Source organism: Balaenoptera physalus (genome assembly GCF_965194825.1).
Source record: "Balaenoptera physalus genome assembly, chromosome: 16".
In the NCBI taxonomy this organism is placed as follows: domain Eukaryota; kingdom Metazoa; phylum Chordata; class Mammalia; order Artiodactyla; family Balaenopteridae; genus Balaenoptera; species Balaenoptera physalus.
This window is the reverse complement of record NC_138898.1, coordinates 47,622,069-47,641,604: the sequence shown is the minus strand read 5'-3', so window position 1 is coordinate 47,641,604 and position 19,536 is coordinate 47,622,069. Positions and strand designations below refer to the sequence as shown.

The 19,536-nt window shown below is 41.3% G+C and overlaps 1 protein-coding gene across 1 annotated transcript in view; it reads left to right on the top strand.

Moving 5' to 3' along the window:
• XRN2 (5'-3' exoribonuclease 2) overlaps nucleotides 1–19,536 on the top strand; it is a 78,875-nt gene that overhangs the window by 8,440 nt on the left and 50,899 nt on the right. Inside the window, exons 2-13 of the mRNA XM_082431643.1 lie at nucleotides 9,139–9,266; nucleotides 9,349–9,460; nucleotides 11,366–11,477; nucleotides 13,017–13,075; nucleotides 13,152–13,241; nucleotides 14,003–14,075; nucleotides 14,220–14,270; nucleotides 14,754–14,911; nucleotides 16,276–16,350; nucleotides 16,437–16,570; nucleotides 16,670–16,727; nucleotides 16,811–16,918. Coding sequence (XP_082287769.1) covers nucleotides 9,139–9,266; nucleotides 9,349–9,460; nucleotides 11,366–11,477; nucleotides 13,017–13,075; nucleotides 13,152–13,241; nucleotides 14,003–14,075; nucleotides 14,220–14,270; nucleotides 14,754–14,911; nucleotides 16,276–16,350; nucleotides 16,437–16,570; nucleotides 16,670–16,727; nucleotides 16,811–16,918 — 1,158 coding nt within the window. The remainder of the gene's footprint in view (nucleotides 1–9,138; nucleotides 9,267–9,348; nucleotides 9,461–11,365; nucleotides 11,478–13,016; nucleotides 13,076–13,151; nucleotides 13,242–14,002; nucleotides 14,076–14,219; nucleotides 14,271–14,753; nucleotides 14,912–16,275; nucleotides 16,351–16,436; nucleotides 16,571–16,669; nucleotides 16,728–16,810; nucleotides 16,919–19,536) is intronic.

Sequence of the window (19,536 nt, the reverse complement as noted above, 5' to 3'; positions counted from 1 at the left end):
GGGCTCGAACCCGTGTCCTCTGCATTGGCAGGCAGATTCTCAACCACTGCGCCACCAGGGAAGCCCTTTATAGACCTTTTGTGAGAAGAATATAAGGATAGTTACAAGAGACATGGTGTTCAAGTGATCTTATGCAGTTCACTTGGCCTTCTTCAGATCAGTTATAATCAACATGATTACAATAAAGGTTAGGTTGTTGATTTGAGATCTTTCTTATTATAGACATTTACAGCTATAAATTTCCCTTTGAACACTGCTCTTGGGCTCTACACTGTAAGTTTTCATATGTTGTGTCTTCATTTTTATTCCTCTCAAATTATTTTCTGATTCGCTTTTGATATCTTCTTCAATTTATTGGTTATTCATGAGTGTGTTGTTAAATTTCCACATGTTTATGAATTTGCCACCTTTTCTCCCATTATTGAGCTCATTACTTTGTTGTGGTTGAAGAACATACTTGGCATCACTTTTATGCTTTTATTGAGGTTTGTTTTATGGCCCAGCGATTGGTCTTTCCCAGAGAATGTTCCATATGCAGTTGAGAATGTATATTCTGTTGAGTGGAGTGTTCTGTAAAAGTCTGTTAGGTCTGGTTGGTTTATAGTGTTGTTGCAGTTATCTGTTTCCTTGTTGATCTTCTGTCCAATTCTGTCCATTATTGAAAATGGGGTATTGAAGTCTCCAACTATTATTGTTCAATTGTCTGTTTCTTTCATTTTTGTCATTTATTAAAAGTTGCATGTATTTTGATGCTGTTATTAGGTGCATGTGTTTCTAGTTGTTATGTCTTCTTGATGGATTGACCTTTTTATCATTATAAAACGTCATTATTTCCAGTAAGTCTTTTTTAAAGTCTAGGTATTTTGTCTGATACTAGTACAGCCACTCCAGTTTTCTTGTGGTTGTTGTTTGAGTCTCTTTCCCCATCCATTTACTTTCACTCTGTATCTTTGAATCTCAAGTGTGTCTCCTGTAGACAGCATATAATTGGATATTTTTTTAAATCCAGTCTGACAACTTTTGTTTTTTGATTGGATTGTTTAATCCAGTCACATTTAATGTTATTGACATCACTGAATTTACATTTGTCCTTTTACTTTGTTTTCTATATGTATTTTTAATGTAGCATTTAGATTTCATTAGTGATCTTTTTAAAAAATATATGTTAAGGGCTTACTATACACATCTTATCAGCTTTAGATTTTTTTTTTTTGTCTTTTGGCCGCACCACGCTTACAGATCTTAGTTCCCCAACCAGGGATTGAACCCAGGCCCCCAGCAGAGAAAGCCCAGAGTTAGCTTTAGATTTATACTAGCTGAATTCCAGTAATATACAGAACCTTTACTGCTGTATGGCTTGATTACCATTTTCCTTTTTTTTTAATTTTATTTTTGGCTGCGTCGGGTCTTTAGTTGCTGCATGCAGGATCTTTAGTTGCGGCGTGCGGGCTTCTCTCTAGTTGTGGCACATGGGCTCTGTAGTTTGCGGCACACGGGGCTCTCTAGTTGAGGCACGAGGGCTCAGTAGTCGTGGCACGCGGGCTTAGTTGCCCCGCAGCATGTGGGATCTTAGGTCCCCAACAGGGTTTGAACCCACGTCCCCTGCATTGCAGGATGGATTCTTTACCACTGGACCACCAGGGAAGTCCCCCCATTTTCCTTTTTTATATGGTATTGCCATTATATGTATTATATCTATTAATGTTACAAACCCAACAGTGCATTGCTATAATTATTACTTTACCATCTGTGGTTATTTCCATAGCACATTGCTATTTTGCTTCTACCCACCTCTTTTTGGGCTGTTACTAGGAAATATATTACATTTATATTAAAGTGTGTGTTGTAAGCCATAGTATTTTACAAAATATCATTTCATCCCATTGTTTTTTTGCAATAGCAGTTAAGAAAAGAAAGGATTAAAAAATGTATTATTATCTTTAGTGGGGTCACTTAACTTTCAGCCTGAAGAACTTCCTTTAGTATTTCTTGTAAGTCCGGTCAGCTAGCAACAAATGCAATTTTTGTTTATCTGGCAAAGTCTTTATTTCACCTTCAATTTTGAACAGTGGCCTTCCTGGATATATGATTCTTGGTTAACATTTTTTTTTCTGTTTCGGCACTTTATATATGTTTTCCCACTGCTTTCTGGCCTCCGTTATTTCTGCTAGAAGCCAGCTGTTAAATTTATTGGGGTTCTCTTGTAAGTGACTCGTCATTTTTCCTATTGGTTCTTTGAAGGTTTTCTCCATGTCTTACACCTTCATCATTTTAACTCTGATGTATCTGTCTTTGGGTCTCATTGTGCTTATCTTACTTGGAGTTGTTAGAGCTGCCTGTATGTGTAGGTTATTGTTTTTCAATACATTTGGGAACTTTTTTGTTATTGTTTCCTTGAATATTTTTTCTGCTCCTTGCTCCCGTCTCCTTCCAGTACTCCAATTGTATGTTCATGTATTTATTTGTGTCTCATATTTCTCTCAGGCTCTGTTCATTTTTCTTCATCCTTTTTTCTCTCTACTCCTCAGCTCGCATAATCTTTATTAATCTATCTGAGTTTAAGAATTCTTTTTTTTTGGCTGCACGCAGGCTTTCTCTAGTTGTGGTGAGCGGGGGCTACTCTTCATTCCGGTGCACAGACTTTTCGTTGCGGTGGCTTCTCTTGCTGCGGAGCACGGGTTCTAGGCACGAGGGCTTCAGTTGCAGCACGCGGGCTCAGTGGTTGTGGCACGTGGGCTTAGTTGCTCCGCAGCATGTGGAATCTTCCCAGACCAGGGATCAAACCCGTGTCCCCTGCATGGGCAGGTGGATTCTTAACCATTCCGCCACCAGGGAAGTCCCAAGAATTCTTTTTTTATTTTTTGGTTTTTTTTTGGCTGTGTTGAGTCTTTGTTGCTGCACGTGGGCTTTGTCTAGTTGTGGCGAGCGGGGGCTACTCTTCTCTGCTGTGTGCGGACTTCTCATGGCGGTGGCTTCTCTTGTTGCAGAGCATGGGCTCTAGGCATGTGGGCTTCAGTAGTTGTGGCTTGCAGGCTTCAGTAGTTGTGGCTCGCAGGCTCTAGAGTGCAGGCTCAGTAGTCGTGGCACGTGGGCTCAGTAGTTGTGGCTCACGGGCTCTAGAGCACAGGCTCAGTAGTCGTGGCGCACGGGCTTAGTTGCTCCGTGGCATGTGGGATCTTCCCAGACCAGGGATCGAACCCGTGTCCGCTGCATTGGTAGGCGGATTCTTAACCACTGCACCACCAGGGCGGCCCCAAGAATTCTGTTTTTTGCCAGTTCAAATCTATTGTTGAGCCCCTGTAGTGAATTTTTTTTTAAATTAATTACTTAATTTTTGGCTGCATTGGGTCTTTGTTGCTGCGTGTGGGCTTTCTCTAGTTGCGGCGAGCAGGGGCTACCCTTCGTTGTGGTGCGCAGTCTTCTCACTGCGGTAGCTTCTTGTGTTGTGGAGCATGGGCTCTAGGTGCGTGGGCTTCAGTAGTTGTGGCACACGGGCGCAGTAGTTGTGGCTTGCGGGCTCTAGAGTGTAGGCTTCAGTAGTTGTGGTGCACGGCCTTAGTTGCTCCACAGCATGTGGGATCTTCCGGGACCAGGGCTCGAACCCGTGTCTCCTGCATTGGCAGGCAGATCTTAAGCACTGTGCCACCTGGGAAGTCCCAAAAATTCTTTTTTTGCCAGTTCAAATCTATTGTTGAGCCCCTGTAGTGAATTTTTGATCTCAGTTATTGTATTTTTCAACTCCAGAGTATCCATTTGTTTGTTTTTTATAATTCTTATTTTTGTTACTGTCTCTAGTTGATAAAAGTTGTTATCATACCTTTCTTTAATTCTTTAACCATATGTCTCTTTAATTCTGTGAACATATTTTTAATAGCTGCTTTAAACTCTATTCTGTTAAATCTGACATCTGGACACTATCACAGGTAGTTTCTTTTGCCTGACTTTTTTCCAGGATGTGTGTCATACTTCTCTGTTTTTCTGCATGCCTGGAATTTTTTTTTTTCCTGCAAACAGGATATTTTAGGTGCTGGTCCCCCCAAGCTGTTCCCAGATATGTTATTTATGTAGCTACTGGCTGGATTATTTTAACGAGGTGAGTTTCTTCCTCAGTGTGTTGTTATGCCTCTGATACTGCTCCTCAGGGAGGTGCAGTTTGGATGTGCCCACAGTCACCCTGCGATGACAGTGGCACACGTAGGGCTGTCTCCTATTCTCACCCACTTAACTGCTCGGTGTGATCACCCAGCAGTTAAATTCCATGGATTTTTGTCCATTGCGCCATTGTTTTCAACAGCACTCAGGGAATAAATTCCTCTACAGACTAATGCAGTGAAATTGTGGCACCTTCCAAGGATTAGCTTCTGAGATTAATGTTTGGTATCTGTTCTAACCCCAGGAGGGTTCCTCCCAGCTGTCTTATTCCCCAGTTCTCTCCAGCAGACCAGCTGGTCTGTGGTCTAGGCTGTATCTTCATTAGATTCCTGATTCTCTACTCAGTTCTTTTCACCACACCTTACGCCGTTCTTGAGAATGAATGCCCTTGGGTGTAAACTTCTCCATGCTCTGTTGCAAATGAAGTCATTTCTGAATTTTCAAAGCTTTTCTTGACTAGATTGCTGTTTGCTCCTTGGACTGTTTCCAAAGGCTTTAAATGTTTTGGTTTTTTAAAAGATTTTCTCTAGTTCAGCTGGGGAGCAGGTGGGCAGAAGTCCTCATGCAGTCATGCTGGTAGCCGAGCTCTCCAGTATGATCTCTGTCTTGGAGAGTGAAGATCAGATTCACACATTTTGCATATTATGTGTCCCCCATAGTTCTGGGTGTAGTCCTTGACATGCATTATAGGTGTTCAGTAAGCTTATGCTGAATCTAGTGAAATTGCAATTAATCAGTCTGACATACCAATTAAGATACCAGCTCTGAATTCAGGTGACTGGGTTCAATCCTGGTCTCTGAACTTGGCAGAAGTGTGACTTTGGAAAGCCACTTACCCCTCTCAGCATTTGTGTTCTCATCTGTAAGTGGGATACTCTGTACCTCACAGGGTTGTTGTGAGGAGAGAGGGAAATAATCCGTGAGTAAAAGCCCTGAGAAGTGTCTGTCCCATTTTAAGTGTTCCGTGAATGTTAGTGATAATTAGTAGTCCTTGCTGACTAACACTGTATAAAAATGGAGAGCTGATATACATGCAACTTGAAAAAACACTAATCGCTAAAAATACTAAGTGTTTTTGTTTGACAGCTACATCAAAATTTATGGCCTGAATTTTTAACGCAAATACTGTAATTTATATTTTTCAGTAGGCTTTTGACCCTTTTTCCCCAAAATGTCACCTGTGTTTTGCAGTTCTTTTCTGGAGTTCTGAGCTGCTTTAAGGGAAGTCTAAAACCAAGTTCTACAGTATGTTATCTACCGTCCAACAGTGGACGCTCTCGTTACAGTGGAACCTTAGGCATGAGTCCTGATATTTCTAGTGCTGCTGTTAAATATTGTTCAGACTTACACAAAAATGCATTTAGTTAGGTATTACTGATAGTAGTGGTTTCTGCCTTACATTTGAAGAGCCAGAAAGCCGTATAAGGTTGACTGGAAGAGTAGGTTGGTGTGAAGTTCATTCTGTGGGTTTACTTCAAAACCTGTGGAGAGTATTTTTATACAGATTCACTGTTTGTGTATGTGTACCATCTTTACTTCTTCAAATACCTTCTTTATCTTGATTCCTTGGCATATTTGTGCACAACCAGTGTAATTTCTCAACTGCTTGTTCGGGATACATATATCCCTTCCTTTTTCCATGCAGTGGGCTTCCTGCAGGGCAGAACTGCCTTGACGGCCAGCCTTTGGGTGGGTGTGCTCCCTGCCCCTGCGGGGAACTGCCGCTCAGCCAGGGTACTGACTGCCCTTCCTCCGCAAGCACTCATGTTTTCTGGGAATAACTGTCTGAAGTTGACTGGTCCACATGGGGCCTGAGAGGGCCAGGGGAGAGGAGAGTGCAGGGCTTGACCCGCCGGGCTGTTCCTGCTGTGAGATCATCCAGACGCTGTCCTGTGAGCCCCCTCTGGGCCCAGAGCCCTCTTGTGTTCTCCCATTTCTTCATGTTTGAGGCTGTGTGTTCCATCTGATCAGATCTACTAGTTTTCTACATTTTGGGCATCCCCTGTGATTTATCAGTCACAGATGGATCTCCTTTTGGTTTTTCAGCACAGTTATGCAATTGTGGTTATTTGTTTTTAGTCTTTTTTAAAAAAATTATTTATTTATTTGGTTGCGCTGGGTCTCAGTTGCAGCACGTGGGATCTTCGTTGCCGCGTGCGGGATCTTTAGTTGCGGCAAACGGGCTCTTAGTTGCTGGATGCAGTTAGCTCCCTGACCAGGGATCGAACCCAGGCCCCCTGCATTGGGAGCGTGGAGTCTTAATCACTGGACCACCAGGGAAGTCCCGTTTTTAGTCTTTTATGTGGTCTGGGGATAGAAAGGGAAGGCTGCATTGTGTGCTCAGTTTATCATCTGGACGACCCGAAAGATAAAGAAAAGCTATTTGAAATGAATTGGTTTTAGGGTTCAGAGTAGCTCTCCTTTTAGCTACTCTTTGATTGATTAAGAATCTCTCTTGAACCTAGCAGGAGGTAACTGGCATTGTATTTAATGGCAAGGCTCTTGAAGAGTGAGTTCCTTTGTTGAGTATCAGAATTTTCTCTTGAAGAAAGAAACTCTAAATTTATATAATTAATGTGTTGAAGATATCCTCAGAACTCTGGAGAGAAAAATATGTTCCGTTTTCTTATTGGGAATGCCTGGAGCTCTTTTCTCAAAATTAGGACCCACCTATACTTCCTTCCCCAGGCTATACTTTCTAGGTAGTGGAAGTGGAAATTCTCATGCAGCTGCACTCAGCATTCACTGAAGAGCTGCAATATAGTAAACCAGTGGTTTCCTGTTTTTGTAAAGTTTTATTGGAATGCAACCATACTCATTCATGTCCATCTTGTTTAGGGCTGCTTTTACTTTATAAAGGCAGATACGAGTCATTGCAACTGAGATCATTCGGTCAACAAGTCTAAAATACTTACCGTCTGGCTTCTTGGGGAGCACAAAGAAAGTGGGTTTGTATCCTCCTGAGTGTGGTGTCTGCTTGGCTCAGGAGAAAGGAAAATGTGGACTTTGAATGTAGAGGTGAGGTGGAGAGGCACAGAGCCTCCTGCCTTCATAGAGCTTGTTTTTGTTTTGGACTCATCAGATTATCTTCTTTGATAGACCTCCTAAATCGACCTCCTGCTTTCCTTCCCACTTATCCCATTCACTGCTTCTGATCAAGCCCCTCTTTCCCGATTTACAGGGAGTCTGCACAGATCACTGATAGCTTCCTCCCTGTTTTGATATCCGTTTCTCCCCATTATAAATACGAACTGAAGCCCAGTCTCATTCCTTCCCTCTCTCGAAGATCACCACTTGTCCTGAAATTGGTGTTCATCATTCCCCTGCTCTTTCCTGTGCTTTCACTGCATCCGTATTCATCCCTGAACAATGCCTAATACTGTTTTGTGTATTTTATAACTTCCTGTAAGTGGTATACTATGTTTATTCTTCTTCACCTTGCTTTTTTGGCTTAAGATATTTGTGATCTTCCAGCCCTATTTCTTTGAATCTTAGTTTTGTCTGGCATTCCAGTGTATGGACGTACCACAGTTCATCAGTCCTTTCTACAGGCTCTTTTTTTTCCTAGTTAAGTTGACCTTTTGTTTTTATTTCTTTTTTAAATAGCTTTATTGAGATATAATTTATATACCATAAAATTCACCTGTTAAAACTATACAGTTCAGTGGTTTTTAGTATATATACAGTGGTACAGCAATCACTGTTATCTAATTTAGAACATTTTTGTCATTCCCCAAAGAAGTGTTGTAACTGTTTTTAGTCACTTCCTATCTCCCTCACCCTTCCCCCAACCACAGATTGAAGGTAATCTATTTCTGTCTAAAGATTTGTGTGTTCTGGATCTTGTAAATGGGATCTTTTGTGGTCTTTTGTGACTGGCTTTTACTTAGCAGAATGTTTTTGAGGTTCATCCATGACGTAGCATGTACCTGATGGGCTTTTAAGTTGTTCACAATTTTTTGTTATTACAAATGATACTTTTTATGTTATTTTTTAAGTGACTTTGCTGTTAGTAAGAGTAAAAACCAGTCTCATTGTTATCATTTACTGAAGCTCTGGCAGAAAAAGAGAAAGATAATGCTTACCACAGAAATACAACTGAGTGTTTCCAGGAGTGAGTATGGCACGGTCCTTGCCTTTGGAAGAACTCACAGTGTAGCTGGGGGTTAGAATGACAAACTAATTATAAGACCACAAAAGTGCTGCAAGTGAATAAGCAAAATTGGGAGGAAATGCAGGCAGAGCAGTTAACTTCTTGAAGGATGTGTACAAAGTGTTATAAAGTGAGTGGCATTTGATCTGAGTCTAGACCTTGGAAAATTAATAAGGTTTCAGGAAGTGGGTGTTGGTTGGGAGGAAGAAGGAGGAAGGAGCAGGGGTGTTGAGTGGTGGAAGGGCGTCTTCCAGGAACTGGGGGGATCTGGCGGCCTGAGCAGTGCTTGGCAGGACAGGGTGGGTAAGGGCTGGGCTCATTGGTCTGCACCTGCTGTGGTATCATTGGAAAAATTAGGGAAGATGAAGACACAGCCACATTTGTATTTAAACTGACAGCATAGAGGGTGGGCTAGAGACAGGAGAGTCTGGAGGTGGGGCAGCCCATATGAAGGCTGTTCCAATCTTTTGGTGAGAGGTGATGCCTGATGTTGGTAGTGGGAATGAGAGGAGATGGCGTGGAGAGGCATTTTTCAGGTTAAACTGACAGGACTTACTGGTAATGGGCGGTAAGGGAGAGAATTCTAAGATGACTCCCATGGTCTCTGTCTTGGACAACTGAGTGATTTGGGAATTTGGTAACTATCTCCCACGTAGTCAAGAGTAACTTGTTGCGATGGAATCTTTAAGGACTAAAATAGCCTATCATAATTTAAAGATTACTAAAAGTATTTTATTTCCAATTCAGAAACGAAGGAGGTTCATACTGAGCCTACGATGTGTCAATTTCAGACTTGAATGGTCAAACTACTATTAATTATCACTTCCTTATAGCCAAAAGAATGCAGTGGTGTAAAGATTCCTGTCGATGCCAGTAAACCTAATCCAAATGATGTGGAGTTTGATAATCTGTATTTGGATATGAATGGAATCATCCATCCCTGTACTCATCCTGAAGACAAGTACGTAACCCATTTTTGTTACTGATGTCACGAATTACAGAGGAGTACTATATGATATTACATTGTTTGCTTGTCATTGTAGACCAGCACCGAAAAACGAGGATGAAATGATGGTTGCAATCTTTGAGTACATTGACAGGCTTTTCAATATTGTAAGACCAAGACGACTTCTCTACATGGCAATAGACGGAGTGGTAAGTGCTGAATGACTTAGAGTCCCCCATTTTTGTTTTTGCTGTGTTCCCAGTGTCTAGAATGAAAGTAAGCTAAATCGTGAAAAATGTTGACTATAGTGAATTTGAGAAAGAAAGCCTCATCTTTCAGTCATTCATTCAAATGTATTTTGTGTATGTGCCTGTTTTGTGCCGCATCCCGTGAGGGGCTGGGGATGTCAGTGACTGCCCTTGCTTTGAAGGGCTCGCCACTCAAGGGACAGAGGCAGAGGTAGACGTGCAAGGTTAGTTACCCAAGGCCTTCCTTGGGCGTTCGACGGCACTTGCGGGGCCCTTGAGGGAGGGGGAGTCAGTGCTACAAGGGAGTGAGGAAATAGAGAGGAGGGGGCTTTTGTCCCATTTTTTGAAGAGTTAAGAATAATTGGAGATTGGTGGGGGCAGGGGCAGAGGAGGGAGGTGGATGTGGCCAGATGTGGGGAAGGAGGACCTTCCAGATGTGTCAGATGTGCCAGGTCACACACTTTCTGTGTCTTGGGCCACACTGACATGCTGGGGCAACTGCAGGTGTTTAGATTGGAAAGAGAAGTAGAGAGAGGGGCTTGAGAAGGCCTTTCCTGTCACACTCAGTTTGGCTTTTATCCTATAGGCAGTGAGTAGTCATCACAATAACTTCGGAGGGGACTACCTTATAATAATACCAAGTGGTTTCAGTTATAAATGACCAGCAAACTATATATCAGGGTTCAAGGAAAATTAGGGTAAATCATAACCCTAAATTTATTTAGCCATATGCACATTGATTCCCTTCTTTTGGATTTAATAATTTTGGTGGATAATGAAATAATTTTGAAAATCTGGAAAACTTGGGTCCAAGAAACTTAACTTTTCTGTGAGATACTATTTACTCAAAGAAAAACCTTAGCTACCTGAAAACTTAAGTTGCAGTTAAAGTGTAGTGAGGAATAAAGGGAACAGGAATATGTCCTATTTGGAGCAGATTGCAGTTCACATTAGCTAAGTTTCTTGAAGAAGCTCTTTCACTGTACTCCGTTGTGCGCTTCTGCTGAATCAGGTCTAATTTATGTGCACATTCGTACGTGTATGTACATGCACTTGTCTATAACTCATGTTTTGTTAAAATATAAATGTAGATCATAGAACCTGAAAGAGTTAGAATAGGTGGTTTCACTTTACAGGAAAGGGAACTGTTTAAAGAGAATATGAAATAACTTATTTCATGTAGGCAGTATACTTGAGAGTCCCTTCCAGCCCCAAACCCAGTTCAGTAATAGCAAAACCTTGCAGTTCAGTTCACTTCATTCAGGCTTACCCAGTGATTGAAGTTACATTTGGTTCGAGTGATTTAAGAGTACTTTTGATTAAAACCTTGCTCCTTTTCTACCTGCTGTGCCTTATTATTGACAGAGAGTGATAATTATGAACCTTATTGTGGGAAATACAAAAAGGCTTTTAAGGTCTTGTGAATCCCATTTGGAGACCATCCTTCCTTTTAGTCATGGACAAAGGGAAGGTCTTCCTGATCCTGGTTCTGTAGAAACCACTCAACTTGCTGTGTGCTGAGTCTTTGAGTAAAGTGAGCTTTCCATCTGGGGTGCCTGAAAGCGTCGTAACCCAGTGGAACTGGCCTTGGGGCATGGACCCTGCAGTATTAAGTGCTGTGGCCTCATAGGATGTTTGTTCTTTTGACATGTCACTCACTCACCTAAGTTCAGCGTTCAAGGTTCTTGGTCCAAATTTAAGCTCCCAGGATCTACTGTCTGTCATGAAAGGATTGTTTGGACATATTACTTAACTTTTCCATTTTAGCATACTATTTTTGTAAGACTAACGGATTCAAAATAATGTACAGATTTAGTCACGAATGTTTGGAGCAGTATTATGTCACTATGAAATACCTGTTTTCAGGCGCCACGCGCTAAAATGAACCAGCAGCGTTCAAGGAGGTTCCGAGCATCCAAAGAAGGAATGGAAGCAGCAGTAGAGAAGCAGCGAGTCAAGGAAGAAATACTGGCAAAAGGTAAAGAACATGCACCTTGAGGTTGGACTTGTTATCAGATGTATGCAGACAGGGGTAGGGGTGGAGACTTCTCCTTACAAATAGGTACGGTTTTAATTTAATCAGGACCGCAGGATAGCCAAGGGAAGTTTACGTTCACTGTTGAGGAAAAGTAGTTAATAGAATCGTTTATTCCATTTATAAGCTTGTTCATTTCCAAACTCTATAGTAAACAGGAAACTTGGGAATAAAAGGAGGGAATTCTGGTAGGGAGAGCAAATTGTCAACTTCTATCAGGGCGAGTGCAGCCCTTCAGCTCACTTTTATATATCTGTAAACTAGAAACCCATGAAGAATGCTTCTTACTTCCTTTTTCTGTGGAGGCTGTTAGGAAGCTACAGTTCTGTAAGCATTTTCCTCAAGTCAGTCTTGGTGGCATGCTTGCTGCTTCTCCCAAGAACTCAGGTCTGGATGAGGAGGCCTGGGATGATGGGACCATGTTTCCAGGCTTTCCCCGAGTCATGCACACTCTCACTTTGGGTTGAGGCGGCAGGCACCGAGGTAGTGAGATGCCCAGGGCTCCCTCAGTTCAGGGAGGGGGTTGTGGGGTGGAATGTGGTCATCTTGGCAGTTCCTCAAAGCCCTGATGGGTTCAGAGGTGGGAGTTGGCTGAGTGTCAGAGAGGAGGACGACCAGGGCCCTGACGCCCCGGGACCGCTTCTTCCAAGACGCCTGTGGGTGCGGTGCGGTGCAGGGCGGTGCTGGCAGGGTGGCTTGTTTGGTGTTTTGTTACATGAGGCAAAATGATAGACCAGGAAAGCCACGATTATTGGTTCAGGATGTTGCATTTGGCAAGCGGAAAAAGAGACATAGTGTAGTTGGCTGAGGCTTATAATTACACAGCCTTTAATGTTATTTTAATTTGCTGGAAGTGTGCAAGTATGTGAGTATTTTAGCTGCAGCTTGTAATTAATACTCTAAAACCTGTTTATATTTATAACAGGTTGTCTTTGCTTTTAGAGATGTCTTCTTTCTTGAAGATGTTATAAAATATATTTGTGTCTTGAGAAAAAGCTAATCAGTGACATAGAGGAAAAAATAGGATTTCTAAATCCCTCTAGGTGATATAAAGCTCTGATAAACTCAGCATTTTAACTTTGTTTTTCTAAGGCCCCTTCATCTTAAGAACTGTTAGTAGGATCAGAGCCCCTAACCTCTGTGTGTGTGTGTGTGTGTGTGTGTGTGTGTGTGTGTGTGTGTGTTTGTGTGTGTGTGTTCTGCTGCCAGGGGCATTAGGAAGAATGTCATAATTTTTATATTTTTATGTAACAATATAGTATCTTTTGTGTACCATGTATTGTTTGACAGTCACGTTAAAGCTTACTTTAAATTTGAGGGGAGGAATCTTATTTTCTTCAGAAAGGGGGATCATTGTTCCTCAGGTGACAATGCTTCTCCTTCTTTTGTATTTCAACTTATTGTTTTTGTTGTTCTGGCCTACTGTTGAATAGTTACCTCACTGTTTATGGGGAGAACAAAGCATTGCCCCTTTTTCTCTAGGTGGCTTTCTTCCTCCAGAAGAAATAAAGGAAAGATTTGACAGCAACTGCATTACACCAGTAAGTAGTCTCATACTTTGCTAGTTATTGCTAACTCTTAAATGATAGGTTAATTTATTTCCTTCTATCATTTTAGGGAACTGAGTTCATGGACAATCTTGCTAAATGCCTTCGCTATTACATAGCTGATCGTTTAAATAATGACCCAGGGTGGAAAAATTTGACAGTAAGTTTCATATTTTTATACTTCAAAAAGATTAAGGTGACGATTTGAGGCTATCCTTTGATACGACTGATATTATTTGTCCTTCTCCCCCCATAAAATACTGGTTGGCTGTTAGAGGAAAGAGAAGCTTCCGGGGTTATTAGAGATGGGGTGCCTTGCACGGTCCAGTTAGAGACAGCTGATTTTCTCTCAGTGCCAATTTTGTACTCTTATCATCACTGCGAAGCCGTAAGATGGGACTCATGATTTAAAATACATATATATGAAAGTCATTTCTGTTATTAGAAATCAAAATACAGCAAGATTAAAGTCATGGGACTGCCTCTAAAGAATGGCTGTGTTCTCCTGAGAATTTAAGCAAAACTTTTATATAATAAAAATTATAATAAGCTTGTTTCCCTATTAATTAGATATGGTACATTAATTTAATGGATATCTCTTACTGATTACTCTCAGGGCTTATATCGTTCGGTGCGGTATACTTGAGTAGCAGTGAGAAGAGTAGAAACTTGTGAACTGAATCTGTTTTTCTAATGGCTAAGTTTGACACAAACATTTCATTTTTTTCTGTTGCAAGTAGTAAGTTTAGCGATGAAATAATTTCGATGTCTAACACATGCACACCTAATTAAGAAAAATTTCCAATTAGTAACACTATCTTAATAGAATTATCCCAGTTTATTTTAAGACATTCACTTCTGTTGATTTTTGTGCTGGAAAACTGGGGGTGAGCTACAAATGTTAAAAACTGTTTTTTATAGGTTATTTTATCTGATGCTAGTGCTCCTGGTGAAGGGGAACATAAAATCATGGATTACATTAGAAGACAAAGAGGTAAAATTTACTTATAAATATTTGATTATATGTTCCATTTTAAAAAAGACAAGCCATTGTATAGAAAATATTTGGTAAAATGTGATATTCCTATAGTATAAAATGTATTTACTTAAATATAATATATATTTCCCTTCTCTCTAGCCCAGCCTAACCACGACCCAAACACTCATCATTGCTTATGTGGAGCAGATGGTAAGTTTCTTCTTTGGGATCTGAGTCTCTTGGATTAAACCATAGCAAGTCGATGGGTTGGTGTGTAGTAATGGATTATTTGTGGTTGCCTGGAAATTCTAAAATGCCTTGCTTATTTTATGTGTGAGGGGGAACTAGTATAGAGTTGTTGTTCAATCTGTGATTAACATTCACCTATCTTGAATTTTTGTTGTTGTTGTTACATTTTTTCAACTTTTTAATATGGCCACACATATCTTTAAAATGGAATGTTTCCAAGTGTTGACTCCTGAGTGGTAGTTAGATTCTAGGCCCACATTTCTGTAGGAGATCTTGTTGGCCTCTAGGAAGTTTTAGGCTTTTTGGCTTTGCTGCCTCTGTGTGCTCATTTGGGCTTTTCTTTGCGTTGGTGTCTTGTGTTATGATAATGTCTTGCCTTTGGTTATGGGGTAAGGGTCTTCTAGAGCACTCACTGTTTGCTGTTTTGTTGTTGTTGATTGATAGCTGATCTCATTATGCTCGGCCTTGCTACACATGAGCCCAACTTTACCATTATCAGAGAAGAATTCAAGCCAAACAAACCCAAACCCTGTGGTCTTTGTAATCAGTTTGGACATGAGGTCAAAGACTGTGAAGGTTTGCCGAGAGAAAAGAAGGGAAAGGTAAGAACTTCGAGATGGTAGTAGCCTCATTTAAAATTTCTTAATTTTATTTTTTATTGTGATAAGATATTGATACGTATCAATACAACAGAAAATACACCTTTTTAACCACGTTTAAATGTACAGTGCGATGGCATTAAGTATATTTAGGTTGCCTCATTTTAAAAATGGAAAGAGAAGACAGTGGTTGATTAGATTTTTACCTACTTGCTCCGTTACCCCTCATAGAGATGTATCTTTCAAAGCTCTTTAAAGTAAACACAAATTCACAACCACGCATGAACTCATCCTTTCTACTCCCCACTTTCCTAACACAGCTTATATCTACATGAGGCTGAGGTCATATAGGTAATAATGCCCATTGCACTTGATTTGTTTGTAGAAGTTATTTGTCTCAAATGGTTATTCTTCTTAAAAGGAACTATAAATCAGGTATGTTAAACTTCTTGGTATTTTTTTTAACGGCATATGTATTTTATTTTATTTAGTTTTTTTAAAAAATTATTTATTTATTTTATTTATTTATTTTTTGGCTGTGTCGGGTCTTAGTTGTGGCACACGGGATTTTTCTGTTGCGGCGCGGGCTCTTCGTTGCAGCACTTGGGCTTCTCTGTAGTTGTGGCGTGTGGGCTCTGTGGTTTGCAGCATGCAGGCTTTCTAATTGAGGCGCGCGGGCTCAGTTGCCCTGTGGCATGTGGGATCTTAGTTTCCCGCCCAGGGATTGAACCCACGTCCCCTGCATTGGGAGGCAGATTCTTTACCACTGGACCACCAGGGAAGTCCCCTTGGTACTTACTTTTAAGTTACTCCTAGTTTCTACATTTTCTGGGTTCCCTTGATTATATCCATTCTCCTTTAAAGGGGTTTCTGTTTTAAGAATATGGTACCTCTTTAAAAGACATGTTGAGTGAAAAAAGCAGGTAAGAAGTATATGTATTCACAGAGAAGGATGAGGCATATACATTAAAATGTTAATATTGGTTGGGTGGAGGTCAAGGTTTGGCAAACTGCAGCTGTCCAGATTTGACGTATGAGCTAAGAGGGTTTTTTTTGGTTTTTCAAGAGTTGTAAAAACGAAACAAAACATGAAAGAATATGCAACAGAGACCATATACGTCCCGCTCCCCAGGCTAAAATATTTAGTGTCTGGCCCTTCGCAAAAAACGTTGGCCAATCCCTGGTCTAGGTCTGATTGAGGTTATGGGTAATTTTTATTTTTAAAATGGTTTGGTGAGTTCTTTTTTATTTAATACTTGTAATATTAAAGTGGGTCTTGCTTTAGAAAAAGCCGTAGTGTTTGTGTGGGTGGAGAAAATTCCAGGGTTCAGAGTAGATGTGTTGAGTCTTCATCCCCTTTCTTGCAGCACGATGAACTGGCAGACAGTCTCCCTTGTGCAGAAGGAGAGTTTATCTTCCTTCGTCTCAGTGTTCTTCGTGAGGTATGTAGCAGTGACCCTTGGCATCGGTCCGCTAAACCAGGGTGCCTTTTCATGGCTTTAATGGCAACGTTCCTTCTTGGTTGCAGTATTTGGAAAGAGAGCTCACCATGGCCAGCCTGCCGTTCACATTTGATGTTGAGAGGAGCATTGATGACTGGGTCTTCATGTGCTTCTTTGTGGGAAATGACTTCCTTCCTCACCTGCCGTCCTTAGAGATTAGGTATGTGTGTTTGTGTCGGTCTTCAAACTGTTGTTTTAGCCTTCTTGCCTTTACAGTGCACGCTGGTCCTAATGCATAATGTTTGTTTCCTGGTGGCAGGGAAGGTGCAATTGACCGTTTGGTTAACATATACAAAAATGTGGTACACAAAACTGGGGTAAGTTCACTCTTGAATAATTTCAAAACAGAAGTATTTGCTTTTATAAGAAGATCATTTTACATGTATTTTATCACTTACAGGGTTACCTTACAGAAAGTGGTTATGTCAATCTGCAGAGAGTACAGATGATCATGTTAGCAGTTGGTGAAGTTGAGGATAGCATTTTTAAAAAGAGAAAGGATGATGAGGTAAAGTGTTTCTATTGCAGTAGCTAAATTGCTCCTGTCTCTAATAGGCTGTGATGATCCTGTGATTGTCCTTTTAACCTCTTTGAGTGCGCTGTTAAATCATTGTAGTGTATCAAACACCAATGTAATCACGAGTGGTCAGTGCTTTGATGATTTTATAAAGGCTGTGATGCTTGCTGTGTGGAACTATGTACTGCACCCTGTGTGAGTTGCATTGTGATTTCTTCTCTCTTAATCTTAATTAAGGTATAAATCCAAACACTTGTCTAATCAATAGGACATGAAATGAGGGTTCCAAAGCTAGAAGAATGCTGGAATTGAACTAGTGTGTTTTATAGGCACTATTTATGCTCTGGACCTAAGAACTCTGTACTCTGGTGGCAGAGTATAGGGGGTCTGGGTGGGATTACATCAGTCAAGGCAGGTGGTTGCAGCTCTGTGTAAGAAATGTAGACATAAAAAAAGGAAAAGTCACAAAGCACTCGGGAATTAGTTACCTGTGATAGGGTGAGTGCTTAGGTGAGAAGTCCAGGTTTCTGGCTGGGGTAGTTGGGAGTTCGCTGGTGCCATTCACCAAGGTAGCAAGCCCCAGGGGTAGAGCAGGATGGGGTGGGGATAAGGTAGAAGTGAGTTTCATTTTGGAGGTACTGAGTTTGAGGGGCCACAGGACACCTGATAGGAGAAAAGTCCATGAACCAATTAGATGGATATATGTGGTCATAAGTCATAAGTCTTTTGAAAGGAGATTTGAGAACCATTGGCATGTGGGAGATACCTCCCATCATGAGTGTGAACTTGATGTCCCTGGAAGCTCATATAGAGTGAAAGTGCCTCCATCAGGAACCTTGAGGAGTGTGGACGTTTAAGGAGAAGGCGGGGCCAGGGGAGGAGGTCCCTAGAGAGAGGAGAAGCCGTCGGTGCTGCCTGAGGTGTCAGAGCGGGATGGACAGGCCCCTAGTCTTCAGCCAGGGCTTGAGATGCCCTCGGGAGCTGAGGGCTGGAGGGGCAGCAGCCTGGAGGCCGAGTGGGCTGGAGGATGACGGGGGGGAGTCGCCAGGGAGGCCAGCAGTGGGTGAAATGAGCAGAGAGAATGTGGAGGAAATCCCTTAGAGACTGATTTTCTAAAAGTCATATGGCTCTTGTGAGCAAATAGCAACATAATATCACTGCCTTGCTTCACGATTTCCTAACAGATTAAAACATGTCATTGTCTCTGACAAGATTTTATGTTTTCTTCAATTTTGTGTACTGTAGCTAGTGGCCTCTTCTTTAGAACTTTGGGTACCATTTTGTGTAACAGTGAGTGGACTGTAGGCATTCTTTCAAAGCCTTTGGTATTTGATAATCTTCACATGTAAAATTCAAACAACTAACTTTGGGATATCAAATATCTACCAGAACAGCTGTTTTTAACTAAGTCTTCAACAATTACAGTGGCTCCACTTGAACTGCTGCCATTTTGCTTAAGAAATAAACTATATATACTGTGTACTACTTGGTATAAAAATCTCATGTTAGACAAGTCCTTTTATGTGGCTTTAGCAGACTCTGTACTATTAAATATTGATGGTATTTGGCATTAGAATGGGATGTATAGGATTTGATAGATTGCAAAGTGCTTCAGATTTAAGTATGCCATGTGGTTTCCAGCTGGCCTGGCAGAGAGGGCATTTTACAGCTTTGGATCGGTTTTGGTGTCCTTGACATCATATGATATCTGTTAGCATGGTTGGGCATTGGGGAAATTAATGAACCCTCGGAAATTCAATGTAAAAGTATCTGGCTCACTTGGTGGGGAAGTATCTGGGAAATTCAGTATAAAAGTATCTAGGGAAGTGTGTCCACGGCTTTTGACAGATTTCCAAAGGAATTCATAGCACACAAAAAGATTAAAGGTCAGTAAGGTCCATCCAGGTGGACCTGTTCTGCTTACGTAGCCACCTCCCTTAAAAATAGCAAAATAGATAGTAGCATAGGAATACATCAATATTTGTTATTAAAATTGAACAGTTAGGTCAGAAATGTATAGTTTTTATTTAATGAGTTTTGATGTTTGCCTTTCATCTTGCAAATGTTCATTTATTCAGCAAATATTTCTTGTTTACTGTGTGCCAGGTAGTATTCTGAGTGCTACTGATGCAACAAAAAATGAAACAAAAAAGCAGACGAAATTTCTGACCTCATGGAGCTAACATTCTTCTGGGGGAAATGGACAATCAAGACAAAAACGAAGTGTAGTGTGCAGGGTGTTAGAGAGTGCTAAGTGCCATGAAGGAAACTAAAGCAGGGGAGGAAGTGTCTGGGGGGGTTGCAACCCTAGAAAAGGTGGCTGGAGAAGGCCTCACTGACGGATGGCTTTGAGGAAAGACCTGAAGGATGTGAGGGAGTGAGCCATGCAGATGTGTGCGGAAAGAGCATTTCAGACAGGGAATAGCCCGTGCGAAGGCTCTAGGGCAGGAGCATACACAGGATGGTGAGCACAGCCAGGAGCCAGGAGCCACTGTGGTGGGAGCAGAGGAAGCAAAGGGAAGCGAGCAGGAGAAGAGGTCAGAAAGACAGTGGATCCCGTAGAGCCCTCTAGGTCATTAACAGGACTTCAGCTTTCAGTCTGCATCATT